This window comes from Chiloscyllium plagiosum, unplaced genomic scaffold (assembly GCF_037043375.1).
Source record: "Chiloscyllium plagiosum isolate Xiang-an unplaced genomic scaffold, Cpla_swu_hap1 HiC_scaffold_22, whole genome shotgun sequence".
Classification (NCBI taxonomy): domain Eukaryota; kingdom Metazoa; phylum Chordata; class Chondrichthyes; order Orectolobiformes; family Hemiscylliidae; genus Chiloscyllium; species Chiloscyllium plagiosum.
The window spans coordinates 28,156,640-28,171,190 of record NW_028270160.1 but is presented as its reverse complement, the minus strand read 5'-3'; the positions used below and the strand labels follow the sequence as shown (position 1 = coordinate 28,171,190).

General features: G+C 41.1%; 1 protein-coding gene across 1 annotated transcript in view; it reads right to left on the bottom strand.

Moving 5' to 3' along the window:
- sec23ip (SEC23 interacting protein) overlaps positions 1 to 14,551 on the bottom strand; it is a 146,547-nt gene that overhangs the window by 53,720 nt on the left and 78,276 nt on the right. Inside the window, exon 15 of the mRNA XM_043712707.2 lies at positions 326 to 428. Within this exon, the coding sequence (XP_043568642.1) occupies positions 326 to 428 (103 nt within the window). The remainder of the gene's footprint in view (positions 1 to 325; positions 429 to 14,551) is intronic.

Sequence of the window (14,551 nt, the reverse complement as noted above, 5' to 3'; positions counted from 1 at the left end):
CATAAAATTACTGATTGTCAACACACTACATTTTTCCCTCACATTCAGAGAAATCATAATGGAAACAATGCATTCAAATTTTAATGAAGAAACTGCTAGAAAAATATTGTGATATTATTGTTTAATAAAATATAAAAACTAAAGCTTAGTTGTTATAAATAAAATGTTGATCCCCTTTTGTGTATATATCTAAAATTAACTTTCTAGAAATATGTAAATTCATTACTTTAGAATGACAATTGTGTTATATTCAGATGGGATTGCAAATTTCATGAAAAGAGTTAAATTTTATACTAGGGATTAAATTTTCAGGATCTGTGCTTACCAAGATGAAGTCTCTTTCTACCTTTATGATGTGGAACAAGAACTGGTTTAATACTCAAGTCAGGGAGAATCATAGGCTCCATTCTATATGCCACAGGATCCAACTGCAAAAGAAAATTTTTTTTTTTGAAGTTATCAAGTATACCAATTTGAAAAGTACAAATGCATCTCTCTCTACAGGGTAAATTCTCAATCAATACAATTTAAATGGATTCAATATAATTTCCAGCTGTACTTGTGAAAGAAAATGACCAGTGGTTTTGTTAGAGATCATGGAAAAAAGTGTCCCAAACTAAAACAAAATCTCTAGTCAGTGATCCACTCACCAGAATATCAAAGCTTAAATTGGAAAACACAAATGTAAAATAAAATAGGAGCAATGTACACTTATAACAAATTTCTAATCAGCAGATTGCATACAGCACATCATATAGTTTTTATTAAAAGAAAAAAATTACTTAAGCATTAGATTGAAGGCATATGGTTAACTATTGAGGTGTCGCAACTAATACCCAAACTGTGATTTGCCAATGTAGAGGAAGATGTGATCATAATAAAACTGGCTCATAAAATCTCCAGCCTCTTTCAAACATAAACAAAATAAATTGGATTTCTGAGCCTAATAATGAAAACCAAAGAAAAAAATCGTTCTTTTGAACAGAGGTGCCTCTGGACAGGCATACAAGATTGGTTAACAAGACGTAGGTGAATTACCCAGAGGAATGCAAGGTGGAAAGAAAACACTTGTAATGTGCCTTTTAGGATTTCAGTTTGTGCCATAATACTTAAAAGCTATGAAGCGTAATCTCTATTGTAATGCAGGAAACATGGCAGCTTATTTTTGCGCAGCAAGGTCTCTCAAAGAGCAATGAGAAAAGTATATACAATCCGCAAGACAAACTAACCAATTTCTAGGGGCAAAACTTACTTTGTTGATAAATTAGTGAATGCAAGGTCCTCATCTGGTAATGGAACTTATATACACCCCTCAGATTCTACACAGTCAGACTGCACAATTTTTGTCAACTCATGCTTGCTATAACCTCAACTTGTATAAATAGAAAAATTGCAAATGGATATCAAAGAGCGTGAGCAGAAAAATAACTGCTATTTGCATTCTGCTCCAATAGGTGAGATAGCACAAGTTTATTTTCATCATTATTCTTTTAAAATAAAATAGGATATTACAGCACAGTCATAAAATAATTGTTTTAATGTTTCAAAATCCAAAATTTATAAAAGGTGAACATTTTTTCGATTACAGGACCTAAACATCATTTGTATTTCCTTTGTATTTCCTTATGCCAGAAAAATGGAAACGGGAGGAAAGGAAATTACAGTAGGACACACATTTCATTTCTTTGCTCTCACAATAGATTCCATTGCTGAAAGCAACATAGTAACTGCAAATTGGAGATAAAACAAAGCTTTATGAATAGGATGGATGCCAACAGAATGATCATTAAACTAAATTACTGATAAATCAGATTAATGCAACAAGAAGGGTTTTAAAGAAATCAAGGTAGGGACTGCTGCCATTTTTTGCAGTTAGACTAGCACATTTATAAAAAATCGAAATGGATAATTATTTCAGAACTTCACAGAGCACAGAAGTCTTAATAACTGATGTGTGCATCCCTTTTTGATGCATCATTCAAATATAATGTTAAAATATTTCAAACTAGACAGCAACAGCTCGGCTAAAGTGTGGCAAAGTTATCAAAAACCAAACACTGAAGACTATTCAAATGGTTGAAGTTCTGGTTTGTGAAAAGAAAAATCCAGCTTCAAGGTTGCAAAACAAAAATGCTCCATGAGTCATAGGTGCGAGGTTACACGGCTTTCATCTTTTTCTCCTTCCTCTGTATTTGAGAAATCAATAGTGAAAGGCACAATACATGACTAAATCTTGCAAATCTACATTTTTAGACTAGTCTGGACTCTCAAAAATACCTCCTTTCAGGAAACCACCCAAAACTAGTACTGTTTCTACAGAAACAAGCACACTGATTAAATGTGTTTTCCTAATTCAGTCAGAAGGCATGTTTGACCTCTCCAGAACATTACTGTAGAACTCTGTACTCTGAAAAAATACCCAATATTTAATAATTAACCATCCCTCCTAACCTTTTCAAGAGTTGTCAGTGATAGTGCTTCGGTGGTTGAAGTAAGAGAGGATTTGTTCTTCCAAGTTTTCTCTCCTGCATTTTATTGGATCACACTTTTTTTGAAAAACATAATGCTTCATATCCTTTCAAATGATGTTCTATCCAGCACTGGTTCTAGTCTTGCATTTCCCACCACATTAATGGTTAAACAACCTATTTTTTATGCCATGTTTCAGTCAAGCCTTTTTATGCCCAATTATACAATGGAAACATGGGCTGGACTGCTTTTAGATATTTGAGTTAATTTATTATAAGATTTCTGCATGCTCAAGTTTCTGCACCCTTCAGTGCTCTTATTCAACATGTGTACATATTCATTAGTAGTTTCCAATAGGAGAATCTACCTTCTGTATTTGGCCATCAACAATAATTTCATCAATAAATTACCATGCTCGTGCCTTATAGCGCAGAATAAAACACCAAGTTACTGTCGTTACTGCTGATCACCAAGACACTAGATACTAAGATGTTAGATTTTGTATTACCTTACAGAACACTTTTCAATTTTCATTTTTCAACTTTTTGTTTTTAACATCTTTTGGGAACAGCACAAATGCATCATTAAAATGTTCTCTAACCAAACAGAAAAGTATAAAATGTCACATTGACACAATTACACAGAAGAAAAATCAGTCCATCAGCATCTTGAAATGCCAGCACTAAACAACCGACCTACATCGTCAGCTTATACAACTTTCTACCATTTAACTTGTATGACAAAGACTGCAGCAAGTGCAAAGTATGCTGTCGAAGAAATTTTGAGTTTATTTATTGCAGGTGCATCTCAAGTCACTAGGAAAAGCAGTCACACCCTCAAAACATTAATTAATGGCAAGAGTTGAACAAAGAGTTAATGTGACATGGTTCAAGTAAACAGAATATGACTGAACCGAAATACAATTTTTTACTTCAAACATAGCAAACTAGACTTGACCACATTGCACCATTGTGGTGGAGATAAAATGCAAAAGCAAATGTGAAACTGGTTCTGTTGAATGCATGAATGGATACTGTTGGATAGTTTACAAATAAACCTGAATTATGAACTTTCAAGCTTTTAATAATTTCTCAACAAGCCACTCACATTAGCCACAACAACTAGTTGTTTTACATAACTAATTAAACTTTGTAGAAGCTTTGAAATCAATTCCAATCCTGATTTGTTTTTGCTCTTTTTTCCCCCCTTTTAAGTGTGCTGACTCCTTTTTGTGTTCATGTTTCTCAAGTGCAAATTACCTAACTGTACCTCACCCAAATGGCTAATTTGTTTGAGTGTGTTGACAAGGTAGTTTAAGTATCAACCCGAGATAGATTCTGTTCTTGCCCAACAATCTTGCACATGTGCCAACAATTTAACTTACAGGAGGCACATTAAAAATCCCAAATTTCAATAAACTCCTCTATGCCATCTCTAATAGGAAATCTGGGAAGACTGAAGTCAGTTGTAGTGACCCTGTTCCTGCTTTTCATGGTATCAGCTAAGATAGTGGATCGTTCAGTTTTTATATTCAGGAGATAACTATATCGTCATGGAGTGTAAGAACAGCATCTGCTGTTTTTCAAATGTAATCTCGACAACATGAACTTCAAAAACTCAAAAATACATGCTGCAAAATGCTGTAGTTCAGCCATGGCCTTATTGAGTGGCAGAGCAGATTCAAAGGGCTATATTTTATATGCTTGCACACTAAGTAGGAATGATTTCCAATTCTATTGCACTGCAATATATTTCAAAACAGGACAGAATTTCCCCAGAGCAAATGTAGCATCAACTGGATATTTGCAGAAGTACCATAGGAATGTCATTTTATGACATTCAACTGACATACAGGTCAATTATTACAGATTGAATTCAAACCATCTAGATGCTTTTTTTTAATGTGAATCTATGAATGCATTTTGAAAATATAAAATCATCAGCTGATACATTTACAACCAGTTGTCAATATTTGTAGTTTATGACATAATTTGTAACTTAATAGCAGTATATCTGAATTTAATAGAAACCGGGCGCAAACACTTAAAGATTTCAGAATAATGACATTATTTATAAAAATCAAACAGCAGTAAATTTTTTAAAAATATAAAAGCAAAATACTGTTCATGCTCGAATTCAAATAACGAAAAAAAGGAAAGGATAGAAATACTCAGAGTTCAGATGGCTGCTGGGGAAAAAAAGGATGTCAGGTAGTGAACACTTCATATCTAAGACCACAAGAGAAAACCAGTGACTCACTGGCTGCACCCTTCCCCCCATCAAATCAGATGGTCAGGGTTTAAGTTTCACTCTAGCCATGAGCATGTAATATAGTATGGTATTTCAATGTGTTGCTGGGGGCATGCAGCAATGTTGGAGCTGTTGTCTTTGGTCCCTTGCTAAAATTAGGTCAGTACCTCTGATGGAAGAAAGGATCTCATGCCATGAAGAGAAGCAGGGTTTCTTGGTACTTTGATGAACACCGCATAGTTTGGTCATTTCTTACTATGGCTTTAGGAACAGAAGCTATTGTTTGAGATTTAGTATTGGTTATAACATTGTTTATAAGACCTGAGACTACACTCATCAGTTGAGAAGTGTTTTGAGATGTCGGCAGATAAAGTAAGATGTGGCCCAAATGCTCGTTATTTCACCTGTTGCTAGAAACATTGCTTGTTAATATTACGTATATTTGTATTTTTTGTTTAAAAAAAGCAGTCAACTTCCTAATTCCTGTGAAGGATGGACATAGAATCGTGGGAAAGATAGGCACAAATTTGAAATGTGACAGCATCTTCAAAGGTTTTGAAAAGAAAGTATCAACCGTTGACGGATGGGACTAAGTGAGCAGGATATGGAATCACAACAAAATGAACAGTGTCTACAAGGTTAAAAATCACACAACACTAGGTTATAGTCCAACAGGTTTAATTGGAAGCACACTAGCTTTCGGAGCGACGCTCCTTCATCAGGTGATTGTCGGACCGTCGCTCCGAAAGCTAGTGTGCTTCCAATTAAACCTGTTGGACTATAACCTGGTGTTGTGATTTTTTAATTTGTACACCCCAGTCCAACACCAGCATCTCCGAATAGTGTTTACAAGAACTGAGATAACACCTGGTGAAAGACATGAGTAGGTGGCTCGCACAGCAGAGAACATTTGGGAATGTTTATCCAGCAGGGCTACAGGAAAGTAAGAGCAGCAGCTGAAAAGATGATTTCAATCTTTGCAATTTTTTATTCTTCCATGAGACATGAACACTGTGGCAAGGCCGGAATTGTTGTCAATCCCTAACTGCCTTTGCAAAAGTGACAGCAAGCTATCTTCAATTGCTAAATTCCATCTGCTCTAGATATATCCATGGTATTATTAAAAGAGGGAACACCAGGAATTTGACCAATCAACAGTGAAGAAGGTGCAAAATGCTTCCAGTCAGGATGGAGGGAGGCTTGGAAGGAATTTGCAGCTGCTAATATTCCAAGGTGTCTGCTACTCACCTCTTTCTACGTGCTAGAAGTCACAGGTTTGAAAGGAGCTGTTAAAGCAGTCTTGATGAATCACAGTGCATCTTATAGGCAGTAAACACATCCACCTGTGTTGGTGATAGATGGAATGAATCTTTAAGGTGGTGGATGGGTACTGATCAAGTAGGCTGTTTTGTCTTAGATGCCATTGAGCCACCCGAGTGTTTTTTCTGCTATGCTTATCGAGGCAAATGGACAGTATTCAACTCCTCCTCCCACTCTGCCGAGGACATGGAGGTCCTGGGCCTCCTTCACCGCAGCTCCCTCACCACCAGACGCCTGGAGGAAGGACGCCTCATCTTCCTCCTCGGAACACTTCAACCCCAGGGCATCAATGTGGACTTCAACAGCTTCCTCATTTCCCCTTCCCCCACCTCATCCTAGTTTCAAACTTCCAGTTCAGCACTGTTCCCATGGCTTGTCCGGACTTGTCCGACCTGCCTATCTCTTTTTCCACCTATCTACTCCACCCTCTCCTCCCTGACCTATCACCTTCATCTCCTCCCCCACTCACCCATTGTACTCTATGCTACTCTCTCCCCACCCCCACCCTCCTCTAGCTTATCTCTTCACGCTTCAGACTCACTGCCTTTATTCCTGATGAAGGGCTTTTGCCCGAAACGTCAATTTCAAAGCTCCTTGGATGCTGCCTGAACTGCTGTGCTCTTCCAGCACCACTAATCCAGAATCCAGTATTCCATCACACCTCTAACTTGGACTTGAGAAACAGTTAGACAGGCTTTGGAAATTTAGGTGGTTAGAATATGGAGGCAGGGGAGACTTTATTTAGAGGATGATTTGTACTGGAGAAAAGTAGGCAAAACAGACCCACACGTTGCACTGTAACCTCTTGGTCTGTGGTATTCAGCACACATATGCTGCATTTATCCATATAGCCATTAGGGACTATTTAATAATTTATAGGTTAGTGTCAGGTTGGGAACTAAGAGTGGTTAACTTTGCAACCACATCAATGTAGACTTGGGAGCATCTTATTGGAAGTAATGCAATCAATAATGTGAATCAATCTGGAAGTGGAATTAAGGCACATTAACAAACTAGTTTCAGTCATTCTACTGGAAAGACAAGGGGCACAAAACTGTTGATAGAATTCCAGCTGTGGTCTGAAAGCCTTGTATAGCTTTTAGCAAAACCTCCCTGCTCTTACACTTCATTTGATTTGAAATAAAGGCCAATATTCCATTTGCCTTCCCTATTACCCACTAATTTTTGCTCATTTTTTTTTGAAATTCATAGATGAGGACATCCACATAACTCCATTCTGTAGTTTTCTGCTATATTTAGCCATTTAAATAATATTCAGCTCCTCCATTCTTCTTGCCAAAGAGCATAACCTCATATTTTTCTAAATTGTATTCCTTCTCCAAAGTTGTTTCTCCACTCGCTTAGCCCATTTATATCCCTCTGCAGATTCTTTGTCATCTTCACCACTTGCCTTCCTACCTATTTTTGTGTCATCCACAGACTTGGTTATGCTACACTTTCCTCATTCAACTCATTAATACACACTGTAAGTAACTGGCCTCAGCACTTAAACCTTTGGCACTCCACAAGTTAGAAGATGCTGTCCTGAAAATGCCCCGTTTTGCCGAACTCTTAGAAATAGTTAGCCAACCATCAATCCTTGCCAACATACTACTTCCAACACCATGAGGTCTTACATTATTAAATAGCTTAATGGTGTGGTACCTTATGAAAATCTAAATAAGTCACATCCACTGCTTCTGCTTTATCGATCTTGCTTGCTACCACCTCAGAAAATTCTAGTACATTTTTCAGACATGTTGACATTGCTTGATCATATTATGTATTTCCAAATGCTCTACTATTACATCCTTTATAACAGAGCTGAAAATGTGTTGCTGGAAAAGCGCAGGTCAGGCAGCATCCAGGGAACAGGAGAATCGACGTTTCGGGCATAAGCCCTTCTTCATTCCTGAAGAAGGGCTTATGCCCGAAACGTCGATTCTCCTGTTCCCTGGATGCTGCCTGACCTGCTGCGCTTTTCCAGCAACACATTTTCAGCTCTGATCTCCAGCATCTGCAGACCTCACTTTCTCCCCATCCTTTATAACAGTCTAACATTTTCTCCTAACTGGCCTATAGTACTTTTTTTTAAACCTCCTTTCCTATTAAAATAAAAATGCACCATTAGTAGTTTTCCAAACCTCTGGGACTTAGCTAGAGAAGACAAGGATGACATCAAATTGAAAAAAATATATACAATGTGGCAAACATCAATAGCAAACCAATAGAAGGCGATCAAAAAAAAAAGAGACAAAATACGCTGAGGATAAGCTTGCAAGTAATATCTAACATGACAGAGAACTTTGTTAAATAAATATAGAGAAGCCAAAGTGAGCACAGGCCCCTTGGAGAATGAGGCTCAGGAAATAATAATGGGGAACCAGAAAATGGCAGAGAAATCTCAGGATTCTTGGAAGATAAATACCAGTGCATCTATTATCTCAGTAGCTACTTCCTTTAATATCTTGGCATGCATCCCATCTGTTCTAAAGGACCTACCAGTCTTTGGCCATATTAGTTTCCCTAGCAATTTTTCTTTACTGATAGTTTTTTTTCCGCTTTCCTCTTTTCACCCCTCAAATATTTAGCTGTTTTACAATGTTATTAGTGTCTTCTACTGTGGGGGCTGATGTAATGTTTTTCTTCAACTCCTCTATCATTACTTGGTTCCATAGCCTTATTCCCCAAAAAGGTTATGTTCATGTTGGCTTCTCTCTTCCTTTTTATATATTTAACAAAACTCTCACGGTCGGTCTAGATATTACATGCAAATTTATCCTTAAAGCTTATTGTGTCTTTTTTTGTCATCATTTGCTAGTTTTTAAAAAATTTCCCAACACTTTGATTTACTATGAATGTTTGCCACATGTCATTCCTTAATTTCCCTGACTTTTTATATATACAACTGCGTAATATTTAGAAATGGTACTGCATGATTACTTTTGTAGAATTACAATCTTAAATTGTACTAAAAAAACTAAAGACTAAATTTCACTTAATATTTTAGGAAATTAGCTGATTTAAAGTGTATGAAAAGCAAGCATAGTCACACATGTATTTCTTCAGTTAATGCAATACTTCGCTTTTTGCTGAATTGCTAAATAAAATAGATGTCTTGTTTAAGGAAGACAATAAAAAATTTGATTTGTATTGCATTTTGTTAATATATATTTATTCTGTCGAGAAAATTGGTAGGGTTATCTTTACTGCTGCACAAAAACTTTGGAATTACATTCAAGCATTTACATGTAACAAGACTAAGAGGATTAGGCCATTTGACCCCTCCAGCCTGCTCCAGCATTCAATAAAATTGTGGCCCATCCAATTGCAGCCTCAGCTTCCCTTTCCTGTCTGGAATCGTTGGCTGTTTCTGTGCTGTAACTATGCCTGCCCCAGCTATGCCTGCCTCTTCGTAGGATATGTGGAACAATCCATCTTCCGCAACTACACTGGCCCCACCCCCCACCTTTTCCTCCGCTACATCGATGACTGTATCGGCGCCGCCTCGTGCTCCCACGAGGAGGTTGAACAGTTCATCCACTTCACCAACACCTTCCACCCCGACCTCAAATTCACCTGGACAGTCTCAGATTCCTCCCTCCCCTTCCTCGAACTTTCTATTTCTATCTCAGGCGACCGAATCAACACGGACATCTACTACAAACCAACCGACTCCCACAGCTACCTGGACTACACCTCCTCCCACCCTGCCCCCTGTAAAAACGCCATCCCATTCTCCCAACTCCTTCGACTCCGCCGCATCTGCTCCCAGGAGGACCAGTTCCAAAAACGCACATCCCAGATGGCCTCCTTCTTCAAGGACCGCAATTTCCCCCCCGACGTGGTCGACGATGCCCTCCACCGCATCTCTTCCACTTCCCGATCCTCCGCCCTTGAACCCCGCCCCTCCAACCGCCACCAGGACAGAACCCCACTGGTCCTCACCTACCACCCCACTAACCTCCATGTACAGCGCATCATCCGCCGCCATTTCCGCCACCTCCAAACGGACCCCACCACCAAGGATATATTTCCCTCCCCTCCCCTATCAGCATTCCGTAAAGACCACTCCCTCCGTGACTCCCTCGTCAGATCCACATCCCCCACCAACCCAACCTCCACTCCCGGCACCTTCCCCTGCAACCGCAGGAGGTGCAAGACTTGCGCCCACACCTCCCCCCTCACCTCCCTCCAAGGCCCCAAAGGAAACTTCCATATCCGCCACAGATTCACCTGTACCTCCACACATATCATCTATTGCATCCTTTGCACCCGATGTGGCCTCCTCCAAATTGGGGAGACAGGCCGCCTACTTGCGGAGCGTTTCAGAGAACACCTCTGGGACACCCGGACCAACCAACCCAACCACCCTGTAGCTCAACATTTCAATTCCCCCTCCCACTCCACCAAGGATATGCAGGTCTTTGGACTCCTCCATCGTCAGACCACAGCAAAACGACGATTGGAGGAAGAACGCCTCATCTTCCGGCTAGGAACCCTCCAACCACAAGGGATGAACTCGGATTTCACCAGTTTCCTCATTTCCCCTCCCCCCAGCCTGTCTCAGTCAAATCCATCAAATTCAGCACCGCCTTCCTAACCTGCAATCTTCTTCCCGACCTCTCTGCCCCCACCCCAGTCTGACCTATCACCCTCACCTTGACCTCTTTCCACCTATCACATTTCCGACGCCCCTCCCCCAAGTCCCTCCTCCCTATCTTTTATCTTAGCCTGCTGGACCAACTTTCCTCATTCCTGAAGAAGGGCTAATGCCCGAAACGTCAATTCTCCTGTTCCCTAGATGCTGCCTGACCTGCTGCGCTTTTCCAGCAACACATTTCCATCTCTGATCTCCAGCATCTGCAGACCTCACTTTCTCCTCTGTGCTGTAACTAGCTAGTAATACTTATGTTATTCCTCACAAATATATTAATGCACTTTTTAGTACCCATGCAGGATGGCATTTTGAGAACAATTCAACCTGTATTCCTCTCACCTTTTAGCTAAAATTTGTCCAAATGTATCTTATCTATGCTCTTGCAAAAGTGGAAGAACATTTTTTGTGCACTCGGATTAACTGAAACTCTTGACGAAGACAGAATATTATTCAATTCTGACTCAATTTACTAGCACAGTTTGAAAATATTGTTGAACAAAGCACCAATGAATGAAGTGAAAATGATTCATGAAGTAATCATGAATGTTGCATCGATTTCTGATTCAAAAGTGAATGGGGTTCAGTCAAGAAAACATTAGGAAATTACATCAACAACCTTACAGTTACATAAAAACCACCCCAAGTCACTTTACAAGCATGTGATCACTTGATAGCCCGAGGTGTGAAACAATATTCACAGTTAAAGAGTTCCAGGATTTTGATCAGTGACACCGAAGGGACAGTGATATATTGCCAAGTTAGGATGGTGTTTGACTTGGGGATGTGCAGATAGTCATGTTCCTACACATCTGTTGCCTTTCTACTTCGAGGAGGTAGAGGTTTTGGGTTTGAAAGGTGCTGCCTGTGGAGCCTCGGTGAATGAGTGCCCTTATCTAATAGATGCACACACACTGCTGCCACTGTGCATCACTGGTAAAGAGAGTAAATGTTAATGAGGTGCCAAATAATGAATTGCTTTATGCTAGATGATGTCAAGGTTCTTGATTGTTGCATAGACTGTATGAGTGTTACACACTGCAGAATTCTCAGCTTCTGATCAGTTTTCGTAATCAAAGTATTTGATTGGTCCAGTTGAGATTCTGGTCAACAGTAACACCCTGGATGTTGTTGGTGGGTAAATTCAGCAATGGTTACGCCACTGGATGTAAAGAAGGGATGGTTAGATTCTATTTTATTGGAGATGGTCACTGCCTGGACTTCTGTGTCATGACCATTACTTGCCACTTAATTCAAGCCTGGATGTTGTCAAGTATTGCTCCATATAAACACAGATTCTTTGTATTCTAGACTGTTTCAAATTATGTTGAACATCATGCAGTCATCAGTAAACATCCTCCCTTCTCATCTTATGATAGTGGGTAAGTCATCGATGAAACAGTTGAAAATGGTTGGGCTTAGGTCACTACCCTGAGCAATTCCTGCAGAGATACATAGAAACAAAGAAGATAGGAACAGGAGTACGGTATTTCTCAGGGCCCAATCATTTTCTTTGGTGCTTGGTAAACATTGTTGAAACTTTATTGCTGGAACAGCACAGCAGGTCAGGCAGCATCCAGGGAACAGGAGATTCGACGTTTCGGGCACAGGCCCTTCCTCAGGAATGAGCAGAGAGTGTTCAGCAGGAGAAGATAAAAGGTAGGGAGGAGGGACTTGGAGGAGGGGAGTTGGAAATGTGATAGGTGGAAAGAGGTCAAGGTGAGGGTGATAGGTCGGAGTAGGGTGGAGGCGGAGAGGTCAAGAAGAAGACTGCAGGTCAGGAAGGCGGTGCCGGGCTGGAAGGATCCGGCTGAGACAAGGTGGGGGGAGGGGGGATGAAGAAACTGGTGAAGTCCAAGTTCATCCCCTGCGGTTGGAGGGTTCCCAGTCGGAAGATAAGACGCTCCTCCTCCGACCGTCGGGTTGTTGTGGTTTGGCGGTGGATGAGTCCAATGACCTGCATATCCTCGGTGGAGTGGGAGGGGGAGTTGAAATGCTGTGCCACAGGTTGGTTGGGTTGGTTCGTCCGGGTGGCCCAGAGGTGCTCCCTGAATCGCTCCGCAAGTAGGCGGCCTGTCTCCCCAATATAGAGGAGGCCACACCGGCTGCAGCGGATGCAGTAGATGATGTGGGTGGAGGTGCAGGTGAATCTGTGGCGGATATGGAAGTTTCCCTTGGGGCCTTGGAGAGAAGTGAGGGGGGAGGTGTGGGCGCAAGTGTTGCACCTCCTGCGGTTGCAAGGGAAGGTGCCGGGAGTGGTGGTTGGGTCGGTGGGGGGTGTGGATCTGACAAGGGAGTCGCGGAGGGAGTGGTCTCTACGGAAAGCTGATAGGGGAGGGGAGGGAAATATATCCTTGGTGCTGGGGTCTGTTTGGAGGTGGCGGAAGTGACGGCGGATGATGCGCTGTACATGGAGATTGGTGGGGTGGTAGGTGAGGACCAGTGGGGTTCTGTCCTGGTGGCGGTTGGAGGGGCAGGGCTCAAGGGCGGAGGAGCGGGAAGTGGAGGAGATGCGGTGGAGGGCACCGTCGACCACGTCGGGGGGGAAATTGCGGTCCTTGAAGAAGGAGGCCATCTGTGTTGTACGTATTTTGAACTGGTCCTCCTGGGAGCAGATGCGGCGGAGACGAAGGAATTGGGAGAATGGGATGGCGTTTTTACAGGGGGCAAGATGGGAGGAGGTGTAGTCCAGGTAGCTGTGGGAGTCGGTAGGTTTGTAGTAGATGTCCGTGTTGATTCGGTCGCCTGAGATAGAAACAGAAAGGTCTAGGAAGGGGAGGGAGGAGTCCGAGACTGTCCAGGTGAATTTGAGGTCGGGGTGGAAGGTGTTGGTGTAGTGGATGAACTGTTCAACCTCCTCGTGGAGCACGAGGTAGCGCCGATACAGTCATCAATGTAGCGAAGAAAAAGATGGGGGGTGGGGCCAGTGTAGTTGCGGAAGATGGATTGTTCCACATACCCTACGAAGAGGCAGGCATAGCTGGGGCCCATGCGGGTGCCCATGGCTACTCCTTTTGTTTGGAGAAAGTGGGAGGATTGGAAAGAAAAGTTGTTCAGGGTGAGGACCAGTTCGGTCAGTCGAAGGAGGGTGTCGGTGGAAGGGTACTGGGTGGTACGGCGGGAAAGGAAGAAGCGGAGTGCTTTGAGTCCTTCGTGATGGGGGATGGAGGGGGATGGTAAACATTAGCAAACAAGGGGGCTAGAAAAGGCAAGGTAGTTGAGAAGTAGATAGAATAAAAGAAACAATTGTTTCCAGAAGTTGGCAGTAGATTAAATTTGAGAACTGCAAGAATAGTTATGTAATGCTATACTGCAGCCAAGTAAAAATTAGCAGAGTTTTTTTTTATTGAAACCCCACATCGAGTCATCTTCTTGTACCCTACCTGCATGTAGATTTCAGAAAAGTTTTTTTGATGACCTTTTGATTTTTCTGCGCTTTTGTTTACTTTGTCAAGATTGGGCTTACAGTTTACTGCGTAACTTGTGCAGCAAGCTGCTTCTAGCATTCAGTGGAAAAAGAATACATTAATGTTATATTTAAATTTTAGTAGAAGGACCAATATTTTATGATTTTTATAGATAAGTTTGTGGGGATGAATATAAAGCAATTATCAATTGGAGGCAAGTGTTCATTATGATGCTGTAAACTCCCAACTTTGAAAGGTTTTTTCTTGCTTTTACATATCTGCATCAAAAATCAGAATTGTATATTTACATAAATTGCATTTTATACTCAAAGTTCTTGGAAGAATTTCAATTTCACAATCTCAAAAAAAAACAAGAGTTGTGAAATGCGCCATTAAAAACAGAAGCAATTTTCACGCATGGATATTTGAAGCAACACTTTATTAAGAG